This window comes from Vulpes vulpes, chromosome 1 (assembly GCF_048418805.1).
Source record: "Vulpes vulpes isolate BD-2025 chromosome 1, VulVul3, whole genome shotgun sequence".
NCBI classification, from domain to species: domain Eukaryota; kingdom Metazoa; phylum Chordata; class Mammalia; order Carnivora; family Canidae; genus Vulpes; species Vulpes vulpes.
This window is the reverse complement of record NC_132780.1, coordinates 149,409,092-149,436,621: the sequence shown is the minus strand read 5'-3', so window position 1 is coordinate 149,436,621 and position 27,530 is coordinate 149,409,092. Positions and strand designations below refer to the sequence as shown.

At 40.7% G+C, this 27,530-nt stretch overlaps 1 protein-coding gene across 1 annotated transcript; it reads left to right on the top strand.

The window, feature by feature from the left end:
- The first annotated feature begins 286 nt into the window (after nucleotides 1–286).
- Nucleotides 287–25,790, top strand: GCM1 (glial cells missing transcription factor 1). Its single transcript, XM_025991226.2, has 6 exons — nucleotides 287–387; nucleotides 3,077–3,288; nucleotides 14,890–15,142; nucleotides 16,179–16,291; nucleotides 17,341–17,469; nucleotides 19,158–25,790. The coding sequence occupies exons 2-6, from the start codon at nucleotides 3,214–3,216 to the stop codon at nucleotides 19,893–19,895; spliced, it is 1,308 nt and encodes a 435-aa protein (XP_025847011.2). The 5' UTR covers nucleotides 287–387; nucleotides 3,077–3,213; the 3' UTR covers nucleotides 19,896–25,790.
- Nucleotides 25,791–27,530: the final 1,740 nt, after the last annotated feature.

Here is a 27,530-nt window from a genome sequence, read left to right as displayed (position 1 = left end):
CCAACTTATGAAATGATGAGCAGAAAAACACCTGTACTTCCTCATGAGGTTCTTTTTTCAATGTCCATTTCAGTTAAAATCCCCTCTTAAACTAAAGGAGGAGAAAGTTCAGAGGTAAAACTTTGAAATATCCATCACATTACTGGCATTCTGGGGCCAATTGGGCTGGATCACTCTTGCCTATCCCAAGCTCTTTCACCTATCCCAAGCTGAGAGCATCTAAATTTTGATTGGACTTTTGCCAGAGCTCATTAGCATAGTGTACCTTGACCTGGATTAGGGAACTACAGCTTCTGCGTAGAAAATGATCAGAACCTGCTGGGACCTGAACCAGAGATGAGATTTTTATGACACTGTATTGTCTGCATTTCCATAAGAAGTCAGAAGGTAAGGAAGCCAGAAATCCTGAGAGGCCAATGTAAGGAATATTCTGTCACCCTATTCCTCCAGGGTTTCAGTTGTTGTACTTAGTTCTCTGTAGAAATGATGAAATTTGAATATACTTTGGTGCAAGTTGCTTAAAAAAAAAAAAAAGGAAGTCTTTACAAAATTAGTTTTTTAATTCTGGAAGAAAACTGAGTTAGTTGTTTATTTTTCGAAGGGCTGCAAACATTTTTTTTCCTGTTTTGTTCTTAACTTTCATCGCTTCTCGGCCTTTTGGCTAAGATCAAGTATTCTTAACTTCCAGGGGGAATATTAAATTAACGTTTGTTCATTTGGCAACAATTCATATCTGAGAAAATCAAAAGAGCAATGTAACTTCTGTGCAGCAAGAATTTTTACTCCCCTCCCCTTAATTTAAAAACAGAAGAATTATGTCTGTGTTGCTTCAAACGCTTTTGAATTTTTGAGATGTGAATCTTGTTATTCGAGATATTTTTTTAAAAAGATCAATCTGTTCTGATTAGCTATAACAAGTTTTAGACCGTCTGAGTTACTGTTGTTAACATTCAAAGAGGTAAGTACATAAAACTGCTGCTATCATGTTGACACTCGATCTTTGTGTCTCATAAACTTGTAATTGAAATCTGATTTCAAGTGAGTTTATGGCAGCATTTCTTCAGCAACTCAATGCTTATTTCCCAAACAGAATTTGACTTAAAACTCTTGGGGAGGGATCCCTGGGTGGCGCAGCGGTTTGGTGCCGGTCTTTGGCCCAGGGCGCGATCCTGGAGACCCGGGATCGAATCCCACGTCGGGCTCCCGGTGCATGGAGCCTGCTTCTCCCTCTGCCTGTGTCTCTGCCTCTCTCTCTCTCTCTCTCTGTAACTATCATAAATAAATAAAAAAAAAAAAAAAAAAAAAAAACTCTTGGGGATTTAACCTTGCATGGCAGTGTTTGAAACAAGGGTAATGGACTTCATGTTCTTTGACCACTAGGTTGTAGGTGAATGTGGTGGGAGGGTGAAGAGACCCTTATTAGCTTGTTATATAATGGTCATATATTTCTGTATTCATATTCTTGTCCTCAGCATATCTCAATGACTGAAAAGTATTAGGGTTATATACAGTTAAATAACTAAGGAAGAAAGCCCATGAGACTTCGTTGGCTGGAGACTATTAAAGTAATCATAGTGCAAGTTTACTATTAAGTTGTTTTATGTCACATCATTACATCCTTGTTTTAATAAGCAAATGGAGATGTCACACATGTAAACATATTTCACTTTGTGTTCTACTAATAAACACATTTCATCTGCAAAATGACTAGCTTTTTCCACAGTGTAGAACATTTCTTTCCTTCTTCTTTCTTTCTTCTTTCTTTCTTTCTTTCTTTCTTTCTTTCTTTCTTTCTGTCTTTCTTTCTTTCTTTCTTTCTTTCTTCTTTTCTTTCCTTCCTTCCTTCCTTCCTTCCTTCCTTCCTTCCTTCCTTCCTTCCTTCCTCTTTTTCTCTTCCTTTTTTGGGAGGCTAAATCTCCTTTAACCATTTAGAACCAGAGTGGTATTCCTCTCAGAGGAAGAAATGCAATTTGCACAAACATTTTTTAATCTCTATCACTTACATAATACAATTTAATCAAAGTAAAGTGAGATTGAGATAGAATTTTTGGGAGGGGGCAAGGAAGAGGGAGATTCTATTAGAAAGTCTTAAAGGGGGCACCTGGTGGCTCAGTTGGTTAAGTGTCTGCCTTCGGCTCAGGTCAGGATCCCGGGGTCCTGGGATTGAGCTCCACATTGGGCTCCCTGCTCAGTGGGGAGTCTGCTTCTCCCTCTCCCTCTGCCCGCCACTCTACCTACTTGTGCTCTCTCTAATAAATAAATAAAAAATTTTAAAAAACAACAAAGTCTTGAAGAAAGAAGTTTTGAAGTGCTTTGAGTTAAAGTCAAGAAACACTAATTTAAAGCAGTCATTCTCAAACAGTTTGCCCCCCCACCCAGGGGACATTTGGCCATGTCTGGAGACATTTTTGGTTGTCACAACAAAGGGATGTGTTGCTACTGACACTCAATGATCAGAAACCAAGGATGATGCTAAACATTCTATAGTGCACAAGATAACCTCCCACAGCAAAATATTATCAGGTCCAAAATGTCAATAATGCCAAGGTTTTAGAGGGAATATGATTTGAGGATATCCATTGACAATATTTGAAGATATAAAGTACACACTGGATTTACTAAGGAGATAAAAATTAATCTCTGTGGCAATTTAGGTTTATAAAACATTTATAGATACATTTGGTTGTGATGTTTCTCACTCATAACTTGAACCACACTTTAGCTAGTGTACAAAGGTATATTCATGAAAAGAACTGCAAGCCACCTCTCCTTCCTGCCCCAAAGTATTAGGGGAAAACCACTGCCTATAGGTGACAATGGTCTCTACTCAGGCTTTCCCAACCTGGGTGTAAGAGTGAGAAAGGCAGCCCAAACCTGAGGTGAAAGCAATGATCCTGGTGCTTCTGATTCCCCATGGTCAAGCTTTATTGCAACAAGATCTCTAACAACTTCTAGAGTGTATTTTTATTTTGTATGTTGGTGCTTGCAAAAAATGTCAATGAAACAGGTTTTTCTGGCAGGCAAGTACTGATTTTTATCTCTTTAACGGTCAGTATTACTATCACTTATTTTTTAGTGTCAGAAAACAGTCTCCAGGTCTAAGCTGCTCAAGAGTGGATTGATCCCACTGTATGAAACGCCTTTGAAAGGAAAATTCTCCACCACTTCTGCTAGAAGTTGAATAGACGGAAACCTGTGGGTAAGCTGATTGTCATGGAGCCTGAAGACTTTGATTCTGAGGACAAAGAGATGTTAAGCTGGGATATTAATGATATGAAACTGCCACAGGTATGTACTTATTATAAGAATTGCCTTTAGCATTTGACTATGAAGCCTTAACTTGATAAAATCTGAAGGAAATTGGTGAGAGTCCAAGTTGGGTAAATTTCTCTCCTTCAGAGCTTTAGCTGGGCATCCAACTGAAGAATTTTAAGACAAGATGTCATGACCTAGAATTTGAATGTATCTTTATGAATCAGACACTGGCCCCCATGCCCTCAACCCACAACAGTTATAGACTGAAACAAAGAAAATGCTACTTCCCTTCTCTTTCAAAGTTTGGTTTGGCTCATGTCATACCCACTCTAGCTAGGTAGTGGAATAAAGTTCATGATAAGGTATTTGTGTATAGATGGACTCTGCATGGTACACAAATTCCCAAACAGCCTTATTTGCTATAGTAATGGTTTTAAATTAAATCTATACCCGGAATATCCAAATGATAGTGCTCTTATGGGACAGTGCTTTTCTAGAACTTTTGTAAGTGATACCGGGTATATACACAATGGGCCATTTTTCAGCTACAGAGAGACTTTCATATTTTCTTTAACTTCATTTTTGGCATTTGACTTTTTAACTCTTAATTTGGTGGAAAATATTGTCTAAAACTGACCTCCCTTGACTCGCTTTTGGCATTCAAATGATGTTTTCATTGGAAGTTGTTGGAAAGGGCATTGGGAAGGCTGACTGGAGATCACCAGGAACATGTAATGAAAAGGTCAAGCTAGTCTGCCTGATTCTAGGGAACAAAAAATTTGTATTTACCCAAGCAGGGCAGAAGAAATGAGATTCCACAGCCTCAATTTATAACCATTCCAAATTCAAGTCTAATGAAGATTTTCTATGTTTTTCTCTTAAATTCTCCCCTATGTTACCTCTCAGTAGGTTTTGGAAGAGCTAGAAGACACAAAGTATATACTGCTTTTCACTCATTTAAGGATGGTTAAATAAATCACAGCTGAATCATAGAAATATCTATTGTAGGGATTTGTCCTTATAGCTGCCTTTTTTTAAAAAAGATTTTATTCATTTATTTGAGAGAGAGCATGAGCAGTGGGGAGTGGCAGAAGGAGAAGGAGAAGCAGATTCCCCACTGAGTAGGAAGCCAGATGCGGGGCTCAGTCCCAGGACCTGGAGATTGTGACCTGAACTGAAGGCAGATACTTAACCATCTGCCTGAGCCACTCAGGCACCCCTTTATAGTTGCTCTTAATTGGTTTGTGATTGTTGTAGCTGTTTTATGGGAAACTTTAAGGTACATTTTAGTTATACCTGGCTCAGGGACCTATATTGCTGCCTATTCCTAATTTCATGATTGCAGCTCCCAAGTAGCAGCTGGGTCTCCTAAACATCAAAGGTAGAAGTAAGCAGGTATGTGGAAGATTCACAATGCAATGTTGCATCCCAGAGCAAGGGTATGGGTATGAGAACTCTTTGAAATGGTGGGTAACACTGTGACTAACTTGCATTTTTTTCCTGGGACAGAGGATCCGTATCATTCTTCAGATCTGGAGATAAAAGAAAGGAATCACCACTTCTCAGAGTTTATAAAAGTTCTTTTTCCAATGAGAATTTCCAAGAACAAAAGTATTCTCAGCTACCCAAGACACTAAATTTGGAAATTTACAACAAAAATACACAATGAAATTTTGAAAATGTATCATTTATAGTTAATCAAAAAGTTTGATTTCTCAAGGAAATAACTTTTTTAAAAAATTTTATATATTTATTCATGAGAGACACAGAGAGAGGCAGAGACATAGCAGAGGAAGAAGCAGGATCCCTGCGAGGAGCCCGATATGGAACTCGATCCCAGATTCCGGGATTGTGCCCAAAGCAGAAGGCAAACGCTCAACCACTGAGCCACCCAGGTGTCCCAGGAAATAACTCTTCAACAAGTGCCCTTGTAAATATGCCAAGAAAATGATTAGAAGTCCATTGTCCCTTGGGCTCTTGGGTGGCCCCGTCAGTGAAGTCTCCAACTCTTGGTTTGGGCTGGGGTCGTGATCTCAGCTGTGAGATCAAGCCCCGCGTTGGACTGCACTGGGTGTGGAGCCTGCTTAAGATTCTCTGTCTGCTCCACTCTGCCTGCTTATGCATACTCTCTCTCAAATTAAAAAAAAAAAAAAAAAGTCAGTGTTCCTTAATATTTTCTTTTTTTTAAGATTTTATTTATTTATTCATGAGAGACAGAGAGAGAGAGAGAGAGAGAGAGAGAGAGGCAGAATATGCCTCTCCATTTCACAAACGCCAAAACTGAGTCTGGGGAAGTTAGATTTGTTCACGGTTGTGCATCTACTAAATGTGAGCTCAAGTTACAGGATCATTCTGATTTCAGAGCCTATAATCTTTCTTTTTTTTTTTTTTAAGATTTTATTTATTTATCCGTGAGAGACACAAAGGGGGAGAGAGAGAGAGAGGCAGAGACATAGGCAGAGGGAGAAGCAGGCTCCATGCAGGGAGCCTGACGTGGGACTCGATCCCAGCTCTCCAGAATCATGCCCTGGGCTGAAGGCGGCGCCAAACCGCTGAGCTAGCCAGGCTGCCCCCCTTAATATTTTCTAAGTAAAGACAACACCATCCTGATCTGGGTTTATGCTTGGCTCTGGACTCATAGCAAGAACCAGTTGAAGGACGCCTGGGTGGCTTAGATTTCATCTCAGGGTGTGATCCCCGGGGTCCGGGATTGAGTCCCACATCCGGCCCCTTGCAGGGAGCCTGCTTCTCCCTCTGCCTATGTCTCTGCCTCTCTCTTTGTCTCATGAATAAATAAATAAAATCTTTAAAAAAAAAAAAAAGAACCAGTTGAGGTGAAAAATAAAAAGGTCTTGAAAAGATTTCCAAGATTAGGTTGTATATTTTGTGAGTAGATGTGGTTGTGAGTATATTGAGGCTGAGCGGTTGCACTGTGGAAGCCAGGGTATGGAGACAAAGCCCTGTCTTGGAATTCCAGTTTTGCCTCTTTAATCTGTAAAGCCTTAGGGAGGTGTTTACCTTTACTGAGACTCTCTTCTTCTGTAAATGAGTTGGTTGCACTCACCCGTCTAGGATTCTGTGACCTGAGATCAGGAAGGCAGCCTGCTTTCTAGAACTGTCAGCCCAGTGCTAACACAATACCTGGGGTGTATTAACAGCAATTGACAAACGTGGAATTCATTAGTGAATGGCTCCACTGCTTAGAATTGTGTGACTTTACATAAAATGATCTTAAGTCTAGATACCACCTCAGTAAAAGAAAAACAGTAATTCCTTATACAAGCTGTTTGGAATACTGTTTCCCAAAGTACGTTCTGTAGAGTGCAAGTGACAAGGTATTTTTGTGGGTATTGTAAGGAAGAAAAACAGAAATACTAGGTTCAACAAAGTTAAACAGACTTCTTTGCTGCAGACTTAGAGACTCCCATCAGTGTGGTATTGGCGGTGCTCCCAGGAGGAAGCTGTGTTAGGCACTGTGGCCCCAACTGGTTTTTGACCCTGGAGCCTTCTTTGTGGATGGAGCCCCTCAGGTGATTAATGTTCCTCAGACCACCTGTTTGGGCACCAAAAAATGTGGTTTAAAGGATCAAATGCAATCACTTGTTATTGTTGTAAATTTCATACAAGGAACTAAGAGTTTGTTTTTCATAATTTTATGTTCTTGCCAGGATGATTATTTCTGCAATGTGTAGGCACATTCCTGCAACTTATAGACCAAATTCTTTCCTGCTCATCCACTCACATGCTTCAAGTTTCAAGATGATCACCTGAATGCTAATGACTTGTTCCATTCCCTGAAATTCCACATCCCCTTATACACCTCAGACATGTCAAGCTTTATGGGTTAATTTTTGGCAACAGTGAACGCTGATGTCTTCATCAAATGTTTCATGGGGTACCTGGGTGGCTCAGTCGGTTAAGTGTCCAACTCTTGATGTTGGCTCCAGTCATGATCTCTGGGTTGTGAGCTCGAGCCCCTCTCCATGCCGAGCATGGAGCATGCTTTGGGATTCTCTCTCTCCCTCTCCTCTGCCACTCCCCTACTTGTGTGTTCTCTCTCTCTCCCTCCCTCCCTCCCTCCCTCTCTCTCTAAAAAAAATTAATTTTTTTTTAAAGGACACCAAACATTTCTGAGTAACTAGAATGTGCCAGACACTACAGCAGGCTCTGGGGATACAGGGGCCATTAAGCTATGTTAACTTTCTTGGAAGGGCTCATGGTCTTCTGGGCAAATGGAACAAGATCCATGCCTGAACAGAGAACCTATGTCATGCAGAAAAATGCTGGAGGTACTTGAAAGAGGAAGTATGTAATTCAGCATGTCTTGGACATGGGAAGCAGGGCAGAGATTCTTGCAAAGGGCTTTCTCTGGAGAAGTGCATTGTAAAATGTAAAAGGATTAAGGCAGGGGAAGGAAGCAAACAAGACCATCAAGGCAGAGCAGAGCACCAGATTCTATTAAGCTTCTACATTTGAGAGAGCTTGTGCACAGGCATTCACCAAGGAGACTGGGTAGGCTACTGGCTGGAAACATAGTTTAGAAACAAACTATCATAAGAAGATTCAGTTGTTTTTCTAGGAAGTGGGCAGCCCTTAGGCTTTTGGGCCTGGACAACATCATGATCAGATCTAGGGCTCAAAGTCCACTTGCCCTCGCTAATTCATCGCTCCCCTATATTTGTTTCATGAGTGCTTTGTCCTCCTTTCAGCTGTGTGTTATATCTTTATAAATCTTCATTTCACTTGCTTCTGGTCACTCCTCTAACTTGTGTTTATTTTGACACCATTTCTCCATAATCCAGCCCCAAGGGAGCCTGCCCTGAACTACTACAGGTACTCAATTCACTCAAACCCATCATTGGTAAAAATCTCTATTCCAGGCTAATGTGGTACACCAGTTTTGCTTTCCCATTTTATTTCCCTTAAATTACATTTTCATTTTAAAGGTTCAAATATAATTGCTTTAGGATTCACTTGGTCCAAGCAGCAAATGTCTGATGTTGGTTTAGCCTTACCTACATTAAAAATGCTTATTATGAGTTCCTGAAAAGGGTCACAATCTCATGAATATTGACTGTAACTCTTGACAGCCTTGAATACCTAAGAAACTGTTTTCTTTGTTTTTCTTGGTCAGAATTGGGAGCAGAATCACTTCTTTTTTTTTCCTAATACTCATTTTAGCAGTGTGGTGAGAGCACCTGCTCTGTTCCTGACACCAGCCAGTTTTCTCTGAGTACAAGTACAGGGTGTTCCAATAGCACAACAGCAGAGAAAACCTGATTTTGTTCCTAAGCATGAGTAGTTTTCAAATTAAACCTGTGTACAGAGGTGCCTGGCTGCTGGCTGGCTTAATCGGTAGAGCATGTAACTCTTGATCTCAGGATCATAAAAGTTCAAGCCCCATGTTCGGCATAGAGCTTACTTCCAAAAAACAGAATTTAACTCACAAAATCCCAAGGTTTGAGGACAGTCTTCATGGATAAAAGATCTAAAAATATACATAGTCTAAACATAAATACAGGCCAATCTAAAACCTGGTGAGTCAACCACAAAGAAGAAGCCATGTCTCCAATTAGTTAATTCCTGGACCATGATTTTAGCCGGCAAGGTTGCATTTGCCTTAAACTTTTAAGGGAAGGGAAATCTGAACTCTTTCAGTGAGTTCATGTGGCTGAATGTAATCACAATGAGCCAGTAAGAGTAATCAGATGTGTCTTGGTGCTAAAGAATTAACAGGTAAACCAGATTCTCAATTTCTTGTCAATTATCATTTGCCTGCATGATCAGGTCACATTGCTGTTAGTCAGATAGGTGAGCTCATGGCTATGTCCTCCTTGCTGACATTCCCCTTGATTTCAAGTTCATTTCAACTTTCCTGGACAGCTCCACCTATATTGGGCTCCCTTGGTCATTGAATCCCCACTACTGGAGCCAGAATTACTCTGCCACTCCATAAGTAAGCTCCTGATGTGATGGGGATGGGGACCTTACTGCTTCTATAGTAGGAGAAACGCTTCTGGTGCCTGCTGGAAGTTCCCTTGCTTAGCTGTGTAGAGTGAGAAAGGGAAGGAAGAAGAGCAGAGAGAGGCAAGTGATGGAGAGTTTGAAAACTGGAGTACTCCAGCCCACCTTAGTGTGGTCTGAGCAAATAAGGACTTTTTTGTTTTGAATTTTGACCCTTCAACAAAGGCCAGAAATTGCAGCATTAGCCTAAGGAGTTATTCTTGAGTTACAAGCATTTTGTTGAGTTAAATTTTTTTCCTTTGTTTTTTTTTTTTTTAATTTTTTATTTATTTATGATAGTCACAGAGAGAGAGAGGCAGAGACACAGGCAGAGGGAGAAGCAGGCTCCATGCACCGGGAGCCCGATGTGGGATTCGATCCCGGGTCTCCAGGATCGCGCCCTGGGCCAAAGGCAGGCGCCAAACCGCTGCGCCACCCAGGGATCCCAAATTTTTTCCTTTGATAACACTTGGAGTTTGGTTTCAGTTGGCCCAAAAGAGATAAGTTCCTGAAAATTTCTATAGAAACCAAAATTCTGGTTGAATTGTTTTTTCTGTGTTCCATAAGTTACATTTTTCCCTTCTATCTGATTTGCTTAAATGTGTTTCTATTTGCTTTCCCTGTTTTATTTGGTAACATTTATTTATGAAGAATTAAGCTATTCATAGCACTAAAGAAAACCTGCAGATAATTGCTTTATATGAAAGTGGATTATAGTCTATGTGAAATCAATTTTAATATAATAACACGGTGAGGTAGTTGTTTTTGATAGCTTATTTCAAAATTTTCATTTTCATTTTATTAGTTTTATATAATAGTGTATATTTAATTCTTAAGGGACCCTATTGGAGCTCTAAGTAGTTAGGCAAAGCAGAATAAGGAGGGATGGGTGCTCTAGGATTCCATGGAGTTGCAAAGATTTTAAGTGAGCTAGAAGATTGCGTCTCTTAGTAAAAAAAAATACAGAAGTCAGAGAAATGTTTGATTAAACTGCCAGTGATGTTACCCAAAGAGACTATAGAATATAAATTCATTAGATTTACATGTTGGAGGCCTTAAGAATATTCCCTTTAAATTATAAACGTCTTAACCGAGAGGAAAAACAAAGAGTTACTCATGAAAAGTTAGAAATTAAACACAAGATCAGAAAAGAAGAAAATATTTTATGGAGATCTGCTAAACAAGATTAAGAAATGATTGTTCTTTCTTTTTAAATTTTACCTTTCTGGAGCCTCAAATTTACAAGGCTTTCAGAAATCCCTATCAGTCATTTGAAACCTGTGTTCCTTTGCATTATAGGAATTTGGTTATGTTTTAATTTCAGTGTCAAAAAATGTCAAAGATTCCCTTAAGCATCCAAGTCTAAAAATTGAGCATAGGGAAGAGCTTGCTTGATATGAACATATTTACTCCTAGTGATTTTCTCGAGTCAGTATGTTGTCAGAATTATCAGTATGTTACTGATGGGACTGGCAAAGTAGGCTGGCAGTGGAGAGGCTCCTGGGGAAAAAAAGAAAAAAAAGTTTAAAAGATGGACAAATGTACTGGTACCTGGCGGGCTCAGTCAGAAAAGTATGTGACTCTTGATCTGGGGATTGCAGGTTCAAGCCCCACACTGGGTATAGAGGCTACTAAAAACAAAAAACAAACTTTAAAGACTTTTAAAAGATCATCAAATATAGAAAATACTATAAGCCCTGGGGCACCTGGCTGGCTTAGTAGGTTGAGAATGTGACTCTTAATCTCAGGGTTATAAATTCAAGTCCCACATTGGGTGTGGAACCTACTTAAAAGTAAATAAATAAAATATTCTTTTAAAAAGGATAGAAAATACTGTAAGCCCTAAAACAAACCTCAACAATGTTAAAATAATTGAAAACACACAACGTTCTCCAACTACAGTGGAACCAAACTAGAAATTAATAGCAAAAGGCTATTAGATCTGCAAATACATGGAAACGAAACAACATGTTTGTAAATAATCCACAAGCCAAAGAGGAAGCTTCAAAGAGGAAGATCAAGCCCTTTCACGAAGATGGCACCGAGGCAAAGAAGGAAGCCCCTGCCCCTCCCAAAGTTGAAGCCAAAGCAAAGGCTTTGAAAACTAAGAAAGCTGTGCTGAAAGGCGTGCACGGTCACAAAAAAAAAAAAGAAAAAAAGAAGATCCGCACATCACCTACGTTCTGATGACCCAAGACTCCGCGTCTTGGAAGGCAGCCCAAATATCCTCGAAAGAGCGCCCCCAGGAGAAACAAGTTTGATCAAGTCCTCCCTGACTACTGAGTCAGCCGTGAAGAAAATAGAAGACAACAACACTCCTATGTTCATTGTGGATGTCAAGGCCAATAAGCAGCAGATCAAACAGGCAGTGAAGAAGCTGTATGACTTGATGTGGCCAAGGTCAATGCCTTGATCAGGCCTGATGGAGAGAAGAAAGCATATGTTTGACTGGCTCCTGACTATGATGCTTTGGATGTTGCCAACAAAATTGGGATCATCTAAACTGAGTCCAGCTGGCTATGAATCTAAATATAAATTTTTTCATTATAAAAAAAGAAGATCAAAATATACATTAAACTGAGAGAAAACGGGGAAACAAAGACGGTGGAGATCATTTCTTCCTCTGAACACCTGAGACACATATACCTTCCCCTCCTCCTGCTTCATGGGATTTCAGGCTCTGACCAGCCTGCAGGGGCCACTCACCTTTGAAAATGAAAATCTCCGCTTTTCTTTAGTCTGCGTTGCCCTTGTCTGTGCTACCCTGACAGCTGGGCTTTGTGTTTGAATAATTTAAATGCACCCATAGATTTTTATAGTCAAATGTCCATATTTTAGTGTTTCAACCTGCATTCTTCTTATTTCAGTAGATAAAATATGCTTTCTATGGCATTTCTGTGACCACAGAAAACAAGAGAACATTGTTTAGAGCCTGAGGTCAGAAGGAAGAGAAGAGAAGGCCAGTGGAGGAAGCAGGAAGGGGCTGCCTGAAGTGAATCTTCCTCAGCTCAGAATTACCAGGGAATTGAGACAGAGAGGGGAAGAACCTGGGAAAAACAGACAGTCCTTTCAGCATCTTGGCCTGGTCATGCCTGTTTCTCAGAAGCTCTGCTGTGGCTGCCTGATGGGCCAGAGGGGACTTTACCAGACGCCACACTCCTTCCTCTGTCCCCCTGGGGCAGCTTCCCTTTCTCACAGTCCAGCACAGGAAGGGGTTGCTTGCACCGTTGCTCTGAGAAAGAAAGCCATGGAATAAGTTGCACCAATAATAAAATTTTTGCTTATTTGGGGCTCGGACTCCCATCTTGTGTTTGTCTTGGCAAGGCTTAAAGCATGCAGTGACCTCTCCGCGGGTCTTCTCCCTCCTGAAAGCCAGTGGCTCTTACAACCACATTGGCTGCTTGCGGCCCTGGATCTAGTGCTCCAGGCGCTATTTTAAATGCTCTGTGTATGTTAACTCGTTCAGTCTTCCTAACATGCCCAGGAGAGCAGGAAGTGGAGGCACACAGAGGGCAAGGAACTTTGTTAAGACTGACCTCACAGGGCAGCCCGGGGTGGCCTAGTGGTTTAGCCTTGCCTTCAGCCCAGGGTGTGATCCTGGAGACCCGGGATCGAGTCCCACGTCGGGCTCCCTGCATGGAGCCTGCTTCTCCCTCTGCCTGTGTCTCTGCCTCTCTCTCTCTCTCTGTCATGAATAAATAAATAAAATCTTTAAAAAAAAAAAAAAAAGACTTACTTCACAGGCCTTGTTCTTTTTCTTTTTTTTTAAGATTTTATTTATTTATTCATGAGAGACACAGAGAGAGAGGCAGAGACAGAAGCAGTCTCCTCGCAGGGAATCTGATGTGGGACTCAATCCCCGGACCCTAGGATCACACTCTGAGCCAAAGGCAGACGCTTAACTGCTGAGCCACTTAGGCGTCCCACAGGCCTTGCTCTTAACCAGGAGTCAGGAAACTTTCTGTAAAGAGCCAGTCAAAATTTTAGGTTTTGTGGGCCTTGCAGTCTCTGCTACAACTACTAGACTGCCATGGTAGTGTAAAGTATGTATAGACCACACTAATGAATGAGTGTGGCCGTGTTCTAATAAAAAACTTCATTTATGTATAAAACAAGGCAGTGGGCTGGATTTGACCTATGGGCCCTAGATTGCAGACCAGCTCTTAATTGTTTACGAACACTACCTCTCCATGTACATGAAAACTTTCATTTGTTTCCTCAGATTCACTGAGTTCCTGTGACATTCCATTCAAATGACAACTATCATTATATCAGATTTATGGTTTATAACACATCTGCTCTTCATGGTGCTTTTTTGAAGAATACTTTATCACTATGTCCATTTTGGAAAAGAGCAAAATGAGGCTTCAGAGATAGTCATTTGCCAGAGTCTCACATTACAAAGTTCTTTGGCACATTCTAAACTTGAAATCTAACTCAATAAACACCAACTTCCCCATCCTGAAGTTGATGTTTTTTCTCTTTTCCTTCTAAAATGTCATTTTTTTCTCATATTCTATGCTGTGCTTTCTTGTTGTGGAATCTAAAGAGAGGCACACCCTGATCTCTCCTTCTGGACCTTACAGAATCTTCTCTCTGACCTTCTAGAATCTTCTTGATGAAAAATGTTCTTCTATCATGCCAGACCTCTGGAGGCTATGAGGATGGACACAACCTAAGTTTGAGCACAGAGACTGCTTAATGATTGTCATTCTTGAGAATTAGGCGGGATCTGTCAAGTGCAGGATCTATACACCAAAGGGCCTAAGGAATGTGTGCCTCAACATCAGTTACTAACATTTATTTAGAGCTTATCCTATGCTAGGTGCTGTGTTGAGGATTTTTTATATATTAGCATATTCTCCAAACCACACTTGCAGTAGGCAGGTCTCATAATCCCTTTTCTACGGATGAAGAAACAGAAGTACAGAAAGCCCAACGATTGCCAGAAGGATTGAATGTACTGTGTCCCTGATCTTTTTAAGGAGAGCTTAGATGTTCACACATGGGGAATATAGTGCCAGTGCTGGGCTAGAGCATAGCCAAAGTAAACTCTTCCCTACTCCTCTGCCTTGTTGGAGGCCCATGGATCTAGAAGTAGAGAAAAAGGAAGAAAATCTCCCCAGGGGAGAAGACGGCTGTCAGAACCTTCCCAAGCCTGGGCTCTCCAGTTTTCCCACTGCTTATCTCTGGTGACCGCATAAACCCTCTTTGCATTCCCAATAAGGTAACTACAGTGTGGTATGAGACATTATCTCACTACCCCGCCACAATGTTTTCCACTGTGATTGTGTAAGAGCGTAATAATATTACTTCACCCTCAAAAATTCTTAGTGAGAAAGGGTCAATAAGTCTTACCATCAAGGGCTAGAGAAACATCAATGGGGTAGAACTCAGGGGATGCAGGGGCACTGAATTACAACTCATTTTGGTCTGGGGAGCAGATGTTTCCTAGACATAGCAGTCCCGTTGCTGCTGCTGCACCACGCTCAGATCCCACTGTCAGAATGAAACCCTGGATGGTCTTTGCCAAAGGTCTCAACGGCTCTTGGGTGCCCAAACAGCCTCACATCTATGAACAGTTGTGTTTTCTCACTTCCAATATAGCATGATTCTTTGTGTTTCTCTTAGAATGTCAAAAAGACCGACTGGTTCCAGGAATGGCCAGATTCTTATGAGAAGCACATCTACAGCTCTGAGGACAGAAATGCACAACGGCATCTGAGCAGCTGGGCCATGCGCAACACCAACAACCACAACTCCCGCATCCTCAAGAAGTCCTGCCTGGGTGTGGTGGTGTGCAGCCGCGACTGCTCCGCCGAGGAGGGCCGCAAGATTTACCTGAGACCTGCCATCTGTGACAAAGCCCGGCAGAAGCAGCAGAGTGAGTAGGGTTGCTGGTACAGTGAGGAAGCTGGCTGCACTTAGAGGCTCCTCCCCAAAGGTTGCTTCATCCCAGCACATCCTGAGGGGTGTGGAGTGTGGTAGAGATCAAGGCTGTTTTTATTCAGAACACCTTATATAGAGCCAACAAGCCTCCTCACCCCCCAGGATCTGCCCTGTGGATCTACCATGCCCAGGGCACCCACCAATAAAACTGCTCCCTTGGGTGAAGGCATCTGACTCAAAGCTTCTGTTCAAAAGCAGGTGTATCACTTAGGGGACTCACATTAGTTCATCAGTGTACCCACATAGAGTCTAGGAGAAAGCTGTTGATCACACTTGCCACTTGACATCTTGGGGAATGGATCCCTCCCATGAGCTCAGTGAAGGCTTTGATCTGGAGTGGGAGCCGTGGGACAAAGTTTGAGATTCGACCCCATTCCACACCATTTAGGTCCATGCCATAATCATGTTCATTTTGTTTCTCTTTATCATGTTCATTGGATTGTGAAACCAATACATTCAGCATTCCCTGTGCCTTGCCCATTTTAGACCTCAAGTTACTTCATGTTCTTCCCTTGTAATATGTCTTTAAAACTTGCTCTCGGAGGAAAGCATCTGGTATCAGTCATTTACACTTGAATGAAAATTTAGGATCTGCGCTCTTTTTCTCATGTGACTTTGCTCCTTGCCCCTTAATTCTTATTGTGAAGGAAAAGAATTCTGTCCTCTTCTCTGCAAAGAATTTCAAGTATCAATGAATAAGTAGGGAGGGATTTTCTGCTCAGAAGAGCTCTCCCTTGACCTGTGAAATATCCTACTCCGAAAGAAACCACTTCCTCTACCCCTGTGTGAGACTGGTCTGAGACACTTAAATGTCCAAGGCGCCCAGAGTCAGAGGCAATGCCCAGTGGAAGGAAGTCCATAAAGCTGTGCCCAGGTATATTCTCTGCCATGCTGGAGGCAAGCTCAAAGTGCCAGGGCTGCACAGACTCAGGAGTCAGCTGGCATGGTCACCTTCCTGTGCTTTCTTTCAGGGAAACGCTGTCCTAATTGTGATGGGCCTCTGAAGCTGATTCCTTGCCGAGGCCATGGGGGCTTCCCGGTCACCAACTTCTGGAGGCACGATGGACGCTTCATATTCTTCCAGGTTGGATTTGAGTTAGAGTTATGAGATGCCACTTCTCTTTAATTCAAGAAATGTGTACAGAGCACAGGGGAAGTTTCATCCAGGAGATGGACAGGTGAATCAGAGCCTGCACCAACCCTGAGGCACACTCTGGGCAAGCACATGTCTGTACCCACCCTTGAACAGAGGCACAGGGTACTGGAGTCCCAGGAGAGGAGCTGGCTGGTTCTGCCTCAGGCTCCTTGTGGGAGGCAGCTGTCCCTAATATGATCACACTCAGGCTAGCACAGCGCTGCGGCCTGTGGTCAGCTTCCTCAAACCCGAGGTTGAATACCAGCTCTGGCCTCTCACCAACTCTGTAAACCTAAACATGTTACTTTACTCCCCTAAGTCCCAGCTTAACATAAAATGTGAATATTAAGAAGTGCATAAGGGGGTGGTGGTATAAACAGGATAAAGGGTGATCTCTGATGTCAGCCTGCCTGGGCCTACCTAGATCGATGGCATGCTGGTCTACCAGCCATACAAGAAGAAAATGTCCTGATTCCCAGGGTGGGCCAGCATCTGTGTTGATGACAGTTCCCACTATGGCTCATTTCCAGTTACCAGGCAGCTCACAGAATTCCTGAATGTCCTAGAGCTGGCTTGGCCAGCTCCAATATGCTTTGAATTGTGGGCTCTGGGGGCAGGGGAAAGAGGTTGCCTGGCTGATGGAGTCTCTCCATGCTTCGATTTCCTGCTCTGTAAGCTGGGAGCGGTAATGGTGGCACTACTGATGGCTGTGCTGAAGATTCAGTGAGGTCATGTGTTTGATGCAGCCACTTGCATGTTCCATGGGAAGCACTTCATAAGTGTCCCTTGTTATTGAGAATATGGCTTTGCCAGGTGGGCGAGGGGAGCCATGAACAAAGGCAGGCAGGAAAGCACATAGTGGACCCGAGACGTTTATGTAGTCTTGTGACAGTCACCAACAGCAGAAACACCTAGTCAGATGGCAGGGCCCAAGGAAAAACTTTACATACTATGAAGTACAATCTTGCTATTTATTTTACCTCCTTGTCTCCTGTAAGTCAAAAGGAGAGCACGATCATCCAAAACCAGAAACTAAATTGGAAGCCGAGGCAAGAAGAACAACGAAGAAAGCACACACAGCATCTTCCTCTGTCTCCTTAAAGCTGAAGGGGAGCCCAGAGACAAAGGTAACCTGTTTCCTGTGTGTGTTCAAAACATACAGCAACTCACTGCCCCTATGGTGGGGGCAATACATATCCCTGGTCCCTTGCTACCTACGAATGAAGTCAAAATGATACCTTCTGGCTCAGCTACAAGGCAGCATCCACCAGAGAAAAGAAATGGAATCTGGAGTTTTCCTCTTAATTTCTACCATCTTTGTAGTATGCTCTCAAACGCTCTTAAATTCCATATAACTTTATTTTTTTTTTAAACAATTTTTATTTATTTATGATAGTCACACAGAGAGAGAGAGAGAGAGGCAGAGACACAGGCAGAGGGAGAAGCAGGCTCCATGCACCGGGAACCCGACGTGGGATTCGATCCTGGGTCTCCAGGATCGCGCCCTGGGCTAAAGGCAGGCGCTAAACCGCTGCGCCACCCAGGGATCCCCCTCCATATAACTTTAGAATCATCTTCCCTACTAGAATTATAAGGAGAGATTGGGATTAGTTCTTAACCTATATTTGGCACTTAGTTTTGGTTTAGAAATGAACCACAAAATATTAGCCTTATGTTTTAAATTTTTTTTTCCAAAATTTCCATTCTTCCCCTAAATAGATGAGCACACTCTATCAAGATGAAATAACCAGGACGTTTCTGAAAATATTGGCCATCTGGAGGGTTGGGGGTTGGGAAGCCAAACTGTGATTTGAAATCTATGGCTTTATGGGCATCATACTATAGGTCTGTGGGTTTGTCTGCTTGACAGTGATACTAATTCTTATATTTTACTACTGCTCAGTGCTCCACATTTCTTTTCATGAGAAGAGAGATGGAGCCAGTCCTTCCCTAGGGGTTCTAACTGTGTCTTACATAGAAAAAAAAATTTGTCATTTGGGTCAGTTATAGGGAAACGTGAGTCAAACCCAAATGACTGGTTCCTCATCCCTTCTCCCAGTCATGGGACAAATTGAAGGGCATATTCTCCCACTCACTCCACCTGGTCATCATCTCTCTACCTCCACCCTCTAGTTACATAAGTAAGCAGAAAACTTAATTTTCAACCAGCTTCTTTTCCTATGATTAACTGGAAAGTAGTACACTTTATTTATAGAAACAAACTTACTACTTCATATTCTAGAGGTCCTCCTATCTATGATTCAATAGAATCCCCATGAACACAGAGAAGAATCTCTTGAAAAAAACAACAAGCCTAGGCTCTCGGATTGCAAAGAGCACTAAAACATAGAAAGTCAAGGAAGGAAATGACATGCATGTGTGCATGAGAGAGATTGAGTGAGCTAGCGAGAAAGAGTGTGTGAGAGATCCCCTGAGAGTTATACCGAGTGTGATACAAACCTATGAAGCTGTAGTTTGATTTTCTTAGTCTCTTACAAGTTTCTCACAAAGGCAGTTACAATACTAGATTTGTGTTTGAGGATGAAACATTTTAAGCCCACTCACTCTGCTCAGAGCCAAAGAAGTAAGAGTAATTCAGCTCTTACTGGTCAATAGGCTTCAGAGTGGAAATGGAGGCAAACTGCTTCTCTCAGTGCTTGTGGTAAAAACTGCCCCATGCACTTGTGCTTCAAGTATGTAAGGAATGAGGAAAATCGGACGGCGTGCTTATTTGTACAGAGTAACTCTGGGTGCCTGTGGTAGTTGTGTCAATTTGCTTAACTTATTAATGTGAGCTTTTCGCTTTCCTTTCTAGTCTCTTTCAGGTGAAACTCAAAGTTGGGGAAGTTTACCTTTAACTTGGTCTTTCCAGGAAGGCGTCCAATTGCCTGGTAGTTACAGTGGACGTTTAATAGCTAAGCCTCCCCAGCAGAAGTCACTGAATGATTGCTTATTCTTCTCCAAGACTTATTGTTTGGGGGGAACCACTGATTTGGCAGACCCCACTTCCACCTTGGGCCCCACTAAGCTCTATGAGAAATGCAAACTGTCCAGTAGTTGGATCTATAATAGTGGGGACCTGCTTCATCCTGTTTCTGGAGTCTTCTCTGACTACGATGATCGGCAAACGTGGAATAAAAACACTGCTTTGGGGAGAAATTCTCTTAATGACAACTGTTGTCCCAATTATCCTTTTCCTCTGACCAGCTGGCCTTATGACTTCCCCCCTTCCCAGAACTCTTCAGAACCCTTTACCGAGCAGATTCCAGTGGAACCACCTGCAGCTGAAAGTAGCTACCGTCCATTATGGCCAAATCCAGGGGGCGATCTTTATGAAGAGAAGGTGCATGTGGATTTTAGCAGCTGCTACCCTTCCACCACATGCCATTCACCTCAGGAAGATCCCTTTCTCTTTACCTATACCTCCCATCCCCACCATCAATATTCATTGACAGGCAAGAGCAGCAAGTGGGATTTTGATGAAGAAATGAGGGGCATGGGTTTGGATCACTACAACAATGAAATGCTTCTAAACCTCTGTCCTTTAAGATGATCCAAATCTAAATCCTTGTACACTATTAGCAGAAATGTAATTTAGTGCAGACACTATGGAAAATAGTATAGAGGTTCCTTAGAAAATTAAAAATAGGACTACCTGCACTCCCATGTTCATTGCAGCATCATTCACAATAGCCAAAGTATGGAAACTACCTAAGCGTCCATCAACAGATGCATGGATAAAGAAAATATGGGGTGTGTGTGTGTGTGTATATATACATATATACATATACAATGGACTATTATTCAGTCACACAAAAGCGAGGAAATCCTACCATTTGCGACAACATGGATGGACCTTGAGGGCGTTATGCTAAGTGAGATGAGTCAGACAGAAAAAGACAAATACTGTGTGATCTCACTTACATATGGAATCTTAAGAAACCCAAATTCATAGAAACAGATCAGATTGGTGGTTGCCAGATGTGGGGGGTGGGGTGGGGTGGGGAGAGAATTTGGTGAAGGCGAACAAAAGCTACAAACTTCCAGTTTTAAGATAAATTAAGTCCTGGAGATGTAATGTACAACATGATGACTCTGGTTAACAATATTGTATTGTATATTTGAAAGTTGCTAAGAGAGTAGGTCTTAAATGTTCTTATGACAAGGCGAAAAATTGTAACTAGGTGAAGCGATGGGTATTAACTTATTGTGGTAAAAATTTGGTAGTATATACATATATCGGGTCATTATGTTGTACATCTTAAACTTCTACAATGTTATATGTTAATTATATCAATAAAACTGGAAGAAAAAAAAAGACGACCCAGATTTTTTACAACTATTCAAAAAGAACTGTTTTAGGAAATGGCCGAAAGAATTTCTTTGGGAAAGAGTTTTCAAAACAACCACATGTAAATCGGAATCATGGCGATAAGCAGAAGGCAAGACTTCCTTCCTCATACAAGTAATTGGGGTCGTCCTCCCTTCCAGTTCTCCCATCCTTAGTGAGGTACGGAAACCTGTCTGCTCTGTGGTGGGAAATGTGCTCTGCTTTTTTCTCCCCCCACGTTATTTGGTGCTTGGCACCTCCGCTGCATTATCTGTTTCATTGTCCTTAAATCCTATCAAACAGCAGAGATGTGAAAAGCCCACTCCCCTAGATCTCGCCTCTGCCTTCTGGAAAGGTGAAGCTGAAGCAACAGGGATAAAGGGTAAAAGAGCTTCTGAGGTGTAGAAAGATGAAGATTCTACCACTGAGGTATTTAATGCTTTGTCTAGTATTAAACATGTGGTATTCGTTCCTGAACTCTGTGTTTTCTGGTTGATTTCTAAGACTTGTCAAGACAAGAATATGACCTGATTCCATCTAAGACAAAGAGCAAGACTAAATGGCTGCAGGAAGAAAAATCCCCATGGTGCCAAATGGCCTCCTGCTCTTCTTCTCACTCTTCCTTACTGCCTTCCTCTTCCATGAAGGCTTAGATTTTGTCCCATTTACCTTTGTTTTTACAGTTTTACCGTGCCCAACTCCGTGCCAAGTTCCTCATAGGTGCTTGAGAAATGTTAGCTCAGAAAAGTCCTTGTATAATTAACCTGGCCGTAGTTGGCCAACCATACTTGGATGCCACTTCTTCTTTGCTAAAGTACTTGACAATAAAATGTGAGCCTAGACATAAAATCTGGAAAGAACTGTGTGATAAACAAATATTTTCCAAAGTTCATAATTTTCCTTTCTATTTGAAGGATAACAAATGCACATAATACAAAATTTGATTCCCAGTCTCCTCCTCAAGGCAATTTTGACTCATTTCTTGTCTATTCTAGAGATAGAGGTATTGTGTGTGTGTGTGTGTATCTGTATATATATATAGATACACACACATATATATACATCATATAGATTCATTTCTAAAATGGCTTTTGTCATTTCAGGGCACAATCTGGGCATCGGGTCCTTAGAAGCATATAGGACCTTATAAGCATACAGTTGCCTCATTTCTGTGTTGAAGATTTTATTTGAGACAGAGAAAGAGAGCGTGCACGAATGGGGGAGGAGGGGCAGAAGAGAGGGAGAAGCAGAAGCAGACTCCCCACTGAGCAGGGATCCCAATGCAGGGCTCATCCCAGGACCTGGAGATAGCAATCCAAGCTAAAGGCAGATGCCTGAGCCACCCAGGCACCCCCTACTTGCCTCATTTTTAATGGTACAGATTATATTCCATGACTGTATTATAATTAATTTAAATAGTTCCCTATTGATAGATCTTTAGATTGGGTTGAATCTACTTAATTTTTTTCTTTCTAAGTGCATAAAACTTATGATCAGTTTAGCAGAGTTCTAAAGCAAATGCTTGTGTAAGCACCATCCAAACCAAGAAATAGAACTTAACCAGCAGTTCAGTAAATCAAGGTCTCCTGATTGCACCCACTCCTGATCTTAAACCCTTTCCTGCATTCTGAAGGCAATTGACTGGCTTTTTATATTTTTACTATCTTTGCAGTATTACTAAGCAATAGTTTGGTTTTGCCTTTTGGGGGGAACTTAACATAGAATCATATGGGATACTGTAAAAAAGTATTGAAATACAATTTGCATGCAGTAGAATGCACAAATCATAGCCTACATCTCAACAAATTGTCACAAGCACACACCAATCTAGCCATTACCTGGTTAGCATATATTCTGCTCAACGTTGTGTCCATAAGAATCAGATTGTTGTGTGCAGTTGTAGTTTGTTATTTTCACTGTTGTATTAAATTATTTTTTTAAGTTTATTTATTTAGGTTATCTCTATACCCTACATGGTGTAGATCACAACTCTGAGATCAATAGCTGCATGCTCTATTGACTGAGCCAGTCAGGCCCCCCTAAAATTTTTTTCACCCCAAATGTTTTTTCTCCATGCTCTAAAACAAGACACCTTTGCTGTTAAAAATTTTGGCTCAAAATTCTGGAAAGTAGTGTGTCATGAAATTTAACTCTACTCACAGATTTCCAGGATTTTTCATCCCCTCATCCTGCATGTCTATACAACCACTGGATCCCAGAGTTTGAAGTAAGTTTAAAGGTCACTTGTGCAAATATCTGAACAGACATGAATCTCTCTTCCTACTTTCCAAATAAAAGTTTATCCAGCATGTTTTTACTGCTTTGCAGAAAAGATAAATTCTTTACTTCAGAGCATGACCACCAAATAAAAACCACAATAGACTTAAAATGCACTTTAATGTACCTTGAATATTGTGATTTTTTTCCTTGTTTTTCCAAAGGATAATTCTTATCATTCTAATGTTCCACTTCTGAGACCAAGGATGGGGTAGATTAGTGTGTGTGCAACTTTTTTTTGGTTGAGATAAAATTGCCCTAACATTGTATTAGCTTTAGCTATATGTATGACAATGATTTGATATTTGCGTATATTGTGAAATGGTCACCACAATAAGTTTAGTCAACACCCATCATCACACATAGTTACAGGCATTTTTTTTCTTGTGATGATAAGTATTAAGATCTATTCTCTTAGCAACCAGCAAATATTACAGTATTGTTTCATCTTGGGTGCACGTATTTTAGCTGAAACAGCCAAACTATTTTAGCAAAATGGCTGTATTATTTTGCATTCGTACCAGTAATGTACAAGAGCTCCAACTGCTTCTTGATTTCTTGATACAGTCTTTTAAATTTTAGCCTTTCTAATAGGAATATAGTGCTGTTTTTTAGTGTGGTCCTTTTTTTAAAATTAATTAATTTATTTTAGAGAGTGCAGGTGGGGGAGAGGGAGAGAGAGAGAGAGAAAGTTTAAGCAGACTGCGCTGAGCACAGAGCCATGACACGGAGCTTGATCTCATGACTCAGAGACCATGGCAGAAACCCAGAGTCAGATGCTTTACCGACTGTACCACCCAGGCGCTCTTCAGTGTGGTCTTAAGTTGCATTTTCCTTGATGACTAATGATGTTGAACTTCATTTTGTATGCTTATTTGCCACTTATATATCTTTGGTGAACTGTCTATTCAAAACTTTTGTTCACTTCTAAAAATTGTAGGAGTTATATATTCTGGTTATAAGTCTTTTGCCAGATATAATACAAGTTTTTTTCTTTTCATCTTTTGGATAAAAGTCTATAATTGGATATGTTTTGAGCATTTTTTCCCAGCTATTGTCTTATCCAATCCAAGATTACAAAAATTTTCTCCTATGTTTTCTGTTAGAAATTTTATTTCTCAATTCTTACATGTAGGTCGGTGTTCTGTTTCCAGTTATATGGTATGAGGTAAGCATTGAGCTTCATTTTCTTTCACACATGGATATGAAATAGTTTCAGCACCATTTGGTAAATCAAAATGTAATTGTGATCTTTGGTTAAATGAAAATTCAGAATTTCTGCTTTTGTGACTAAGTTATAGGTAGATCATTTGGTGTACTATAATTACATTTCCCTTACACAACAGATTATTTATTTTGAAGTTAATAATTGTTTCACCTCATTGCTTAGTTTTCTATATAACTAATGAAAATTTATCCTTAATCACCATCCAAGCTATACTAGTCCTTTTCTTTATAGTAACTCAGCATTTTCTTAAAGATAATCCTCCTAGAACCTTCTATCTCTCCTCTACTGTGGACAGATTGCACAGTAATCCTGATGCTCTGCTGTCATATTGTTTCTCCTCACCATCATCTTTCGACCCTCCTTCTCCTCGTTTCTGTGAGATTTCACACCTTTCGCGTTCTTAGTATAGTTCCTCATTAGGTGGAACATACACTACTAGTTTCCTATGAAAAAAACATGGATGGGAGATAACTTTTGAACTCTTGTACATTTGAAAATGTCTGAATTCTATTTGCATATTTGACTGAGGCTTTAGCTGAGAATAGAAGTCTAGTTTGGAAGTAATTTTCACTCAAAAGCTTGAAGTTATTGCTCTGTTGTCTCCTAGCCTTCAGTGTTGCTATTGAGAATAGTGCCATATTGTTCAATTTCTGGTCCTTTGAATGTGGTCCTTTTTTTTTAGAAGCTCTTACGGGTACTTTTTGTAACTTCTGATTATCTGAGATTTCGTGATAATGAGCTTTGATGTGGGACTTTTTATTTTTTATTTATTGTGCCAGACACTAACTGGGTTCTGTTATGGGGCATTTCTTATAATTAAAAAGATAATAAATTTCAGGGCACCTGGCTGGCTCAGTCCATAAATTGTGTGACTCCTGATCTCAGGTCATGAATTCAAGCCTCACGGCAGGCATGGAGCCTACTTAAAAAAATAAAAGAAAAAGAGAATATTTTTTTTTCGTTCTCTTTTTTGAAACTTTTAGTTTTAGTTGGGTGTTGTATTAAACAAATTTTCATTGAGCACCTACTCGTGTACTTACCCTGGGCTCTGTGCTTATACTGGCTGCTGTGCCAGGCAAAATTGCATCAACTATGTTTACTGAGCATTGACTGATTGCAAGAACCATACTTGAGTCTATAGATAAGTTACAAGATATAGTAGTTGATCAAAGAAATCCAAATCTATTGAGGTCAAGATAAAATACAAATAAAAAAATATGAAGAGCAAATAAAGTGGAAACATAGATAGTAACAACTATTACAGCACTAAAATTTACTTTTCATATTGTCAGGCTTCATATATGTCATCAGTATATCACCTATCACCTGGCTTCCCACTAGGGTCTTAGAAATGACTTAGAATGGCTCAAATGTAAAGAAATGTCAAAGGCCAAACAAAATCAATGATCAAGACTATCATTCTGACTTTGATAAACATATAATAAGAACAAAGTGTCCAGAGTAGGAACTAGTTCTACTGCCTTTGCTTTGTATAAAAATAAAGTCATTTTTCATTTAGTTCAGGGTGGCAGACCAAATTTATGCCTTTGCCACTTCTTGAGATTGTCCTCAATGTTAGTAATGAAGTACAGAAAAAAAAAAAAAAAAAAAAGAACGCATAGCCAAGGGAATATAAGGGAGAACACAAATGCATTAGAAAGGTCAACACATTTCTGAGAGATGGGAAGTAGATGAAGGATTCATAGACCTGTAGTGAGGAGGTGTGGTGGTGAAATAGAGGTGTGGTGGTGAAATAGAGGGCTCTGGAGAGGCTGCGGGCTTGATATCACCAAGCTGAAGAATAGGAATGGGGAGAGTAAGGGCTCCAAAAACAGGATCAACAGTTGAAGGTCTTTGTATAGATCAGCTGTTACCAGTCAGGCCCTCTCTTAGCAGGCATTCATCCAAACATGTATCCTAGAGGATAAAAAACTAAAAATAAGCATTAAGACTTGTCTCAAAACAAATTCAATTTAGTGTTCTAGGAAGTACTAAGGTTTTTACTATGGTACTTGTTCCCCAGAATAAAACACCTTTCATGCTTGCCTTTTGGGAACCAATGTCTAAAATAAAAACTGGTATTTTAAAAATCTTTATGCTATTAACTTAAGCCCACAGATAAGTAAAGATAATCCAGGCCTGCAATGAGCTATTTACAGAGACCCAGTACTGTATACAGTAGTCCCTGAGTTCCAACTTTTAAAATTAACCACAGACAAAATACAAAAGACCTCATAAAAGTTACAGCACAGAACAAACATAACTTTTACAAAGGTAAAGGTGTAGCTGACAGATGATGAAGGGGAAAAAAGTGGAGGATTTGGGTAAGCGCCTTATATCCTGCGTGGAAGGGAATCACCAGATGCTGACTAACATTGATGGGATAATAAGTAAATGGTGGTTTAATGTGTAATTTTAAGCTGCCAAGATATTTGCTAGAAGCATTGAAGAATAATCTTATAACAACATATGACAGAAAGATCGTGAAGAGGAAGGGAGAAGGGAGGGAGAGGAGTGGCCATGCCCCTGAGCTAAATTCATTCTGGGAAATCCATAGATCTCCAGACAGGATAAGAACAGGATTTAGAATTCTGAGGGTGACCTCAGAAAAACTGAAACTTGATTTAAAGTAGTTGCCTCTTAGGGAAACTTGGAGGAGGAGGAGTACTTTTCTTATCAATTCTTGGCTTGTACTATTATATATGATTTTTTATATATACATATGTATATATGTATATAATACATCTTATATATGTACAAATGTCATTTTGATTGAAAAATTAAGAATGACAAATCAAATAAAAAGTACTACATAAGTGGTGCCTGGGTCACTCAGTTGGTTATGCGTCATGATCTCAGGCTCCAGGGATTGAACTCTGCTCAGCCGGGAATCTGCTTTTCCCTCTCCCTGTCTCTCAAATAAATAAAATCTTAAAAAAAAAAAAAAAAAAAAAAGCACTACATGAACTTAATGTAAGTTTGTCACAAGTGCTTTTTGATTGGCTTCTATTGTTCATCATATATGATTAATAATATTTGTGTTTATGACATGAGTGCCAATAGCTGTGTCTCTACTCTGTGTCTTCCTACTGCTAATCTATTAGCTGGTTCTGAATGCACAAAGTGACCCTCCATTTAGGGAGTGCTTTCGTCTTCACTCATAGATAAGATTTAATCAGGAACTGGGTGTCTGGAGAGGAGTGAGCTCAGAGACACAGGTGAGGAGATACCCCAGCCAGGTGAGTGGAGTGAATGGGAGTGAGGGCAGTCAGTTTGGGTGATGCCAGCCTGTAAGTGGTCTTGACTCCAGATGGTACCTTAATAGCTATTGTTTTTCTTTTGTCAACCAGCCC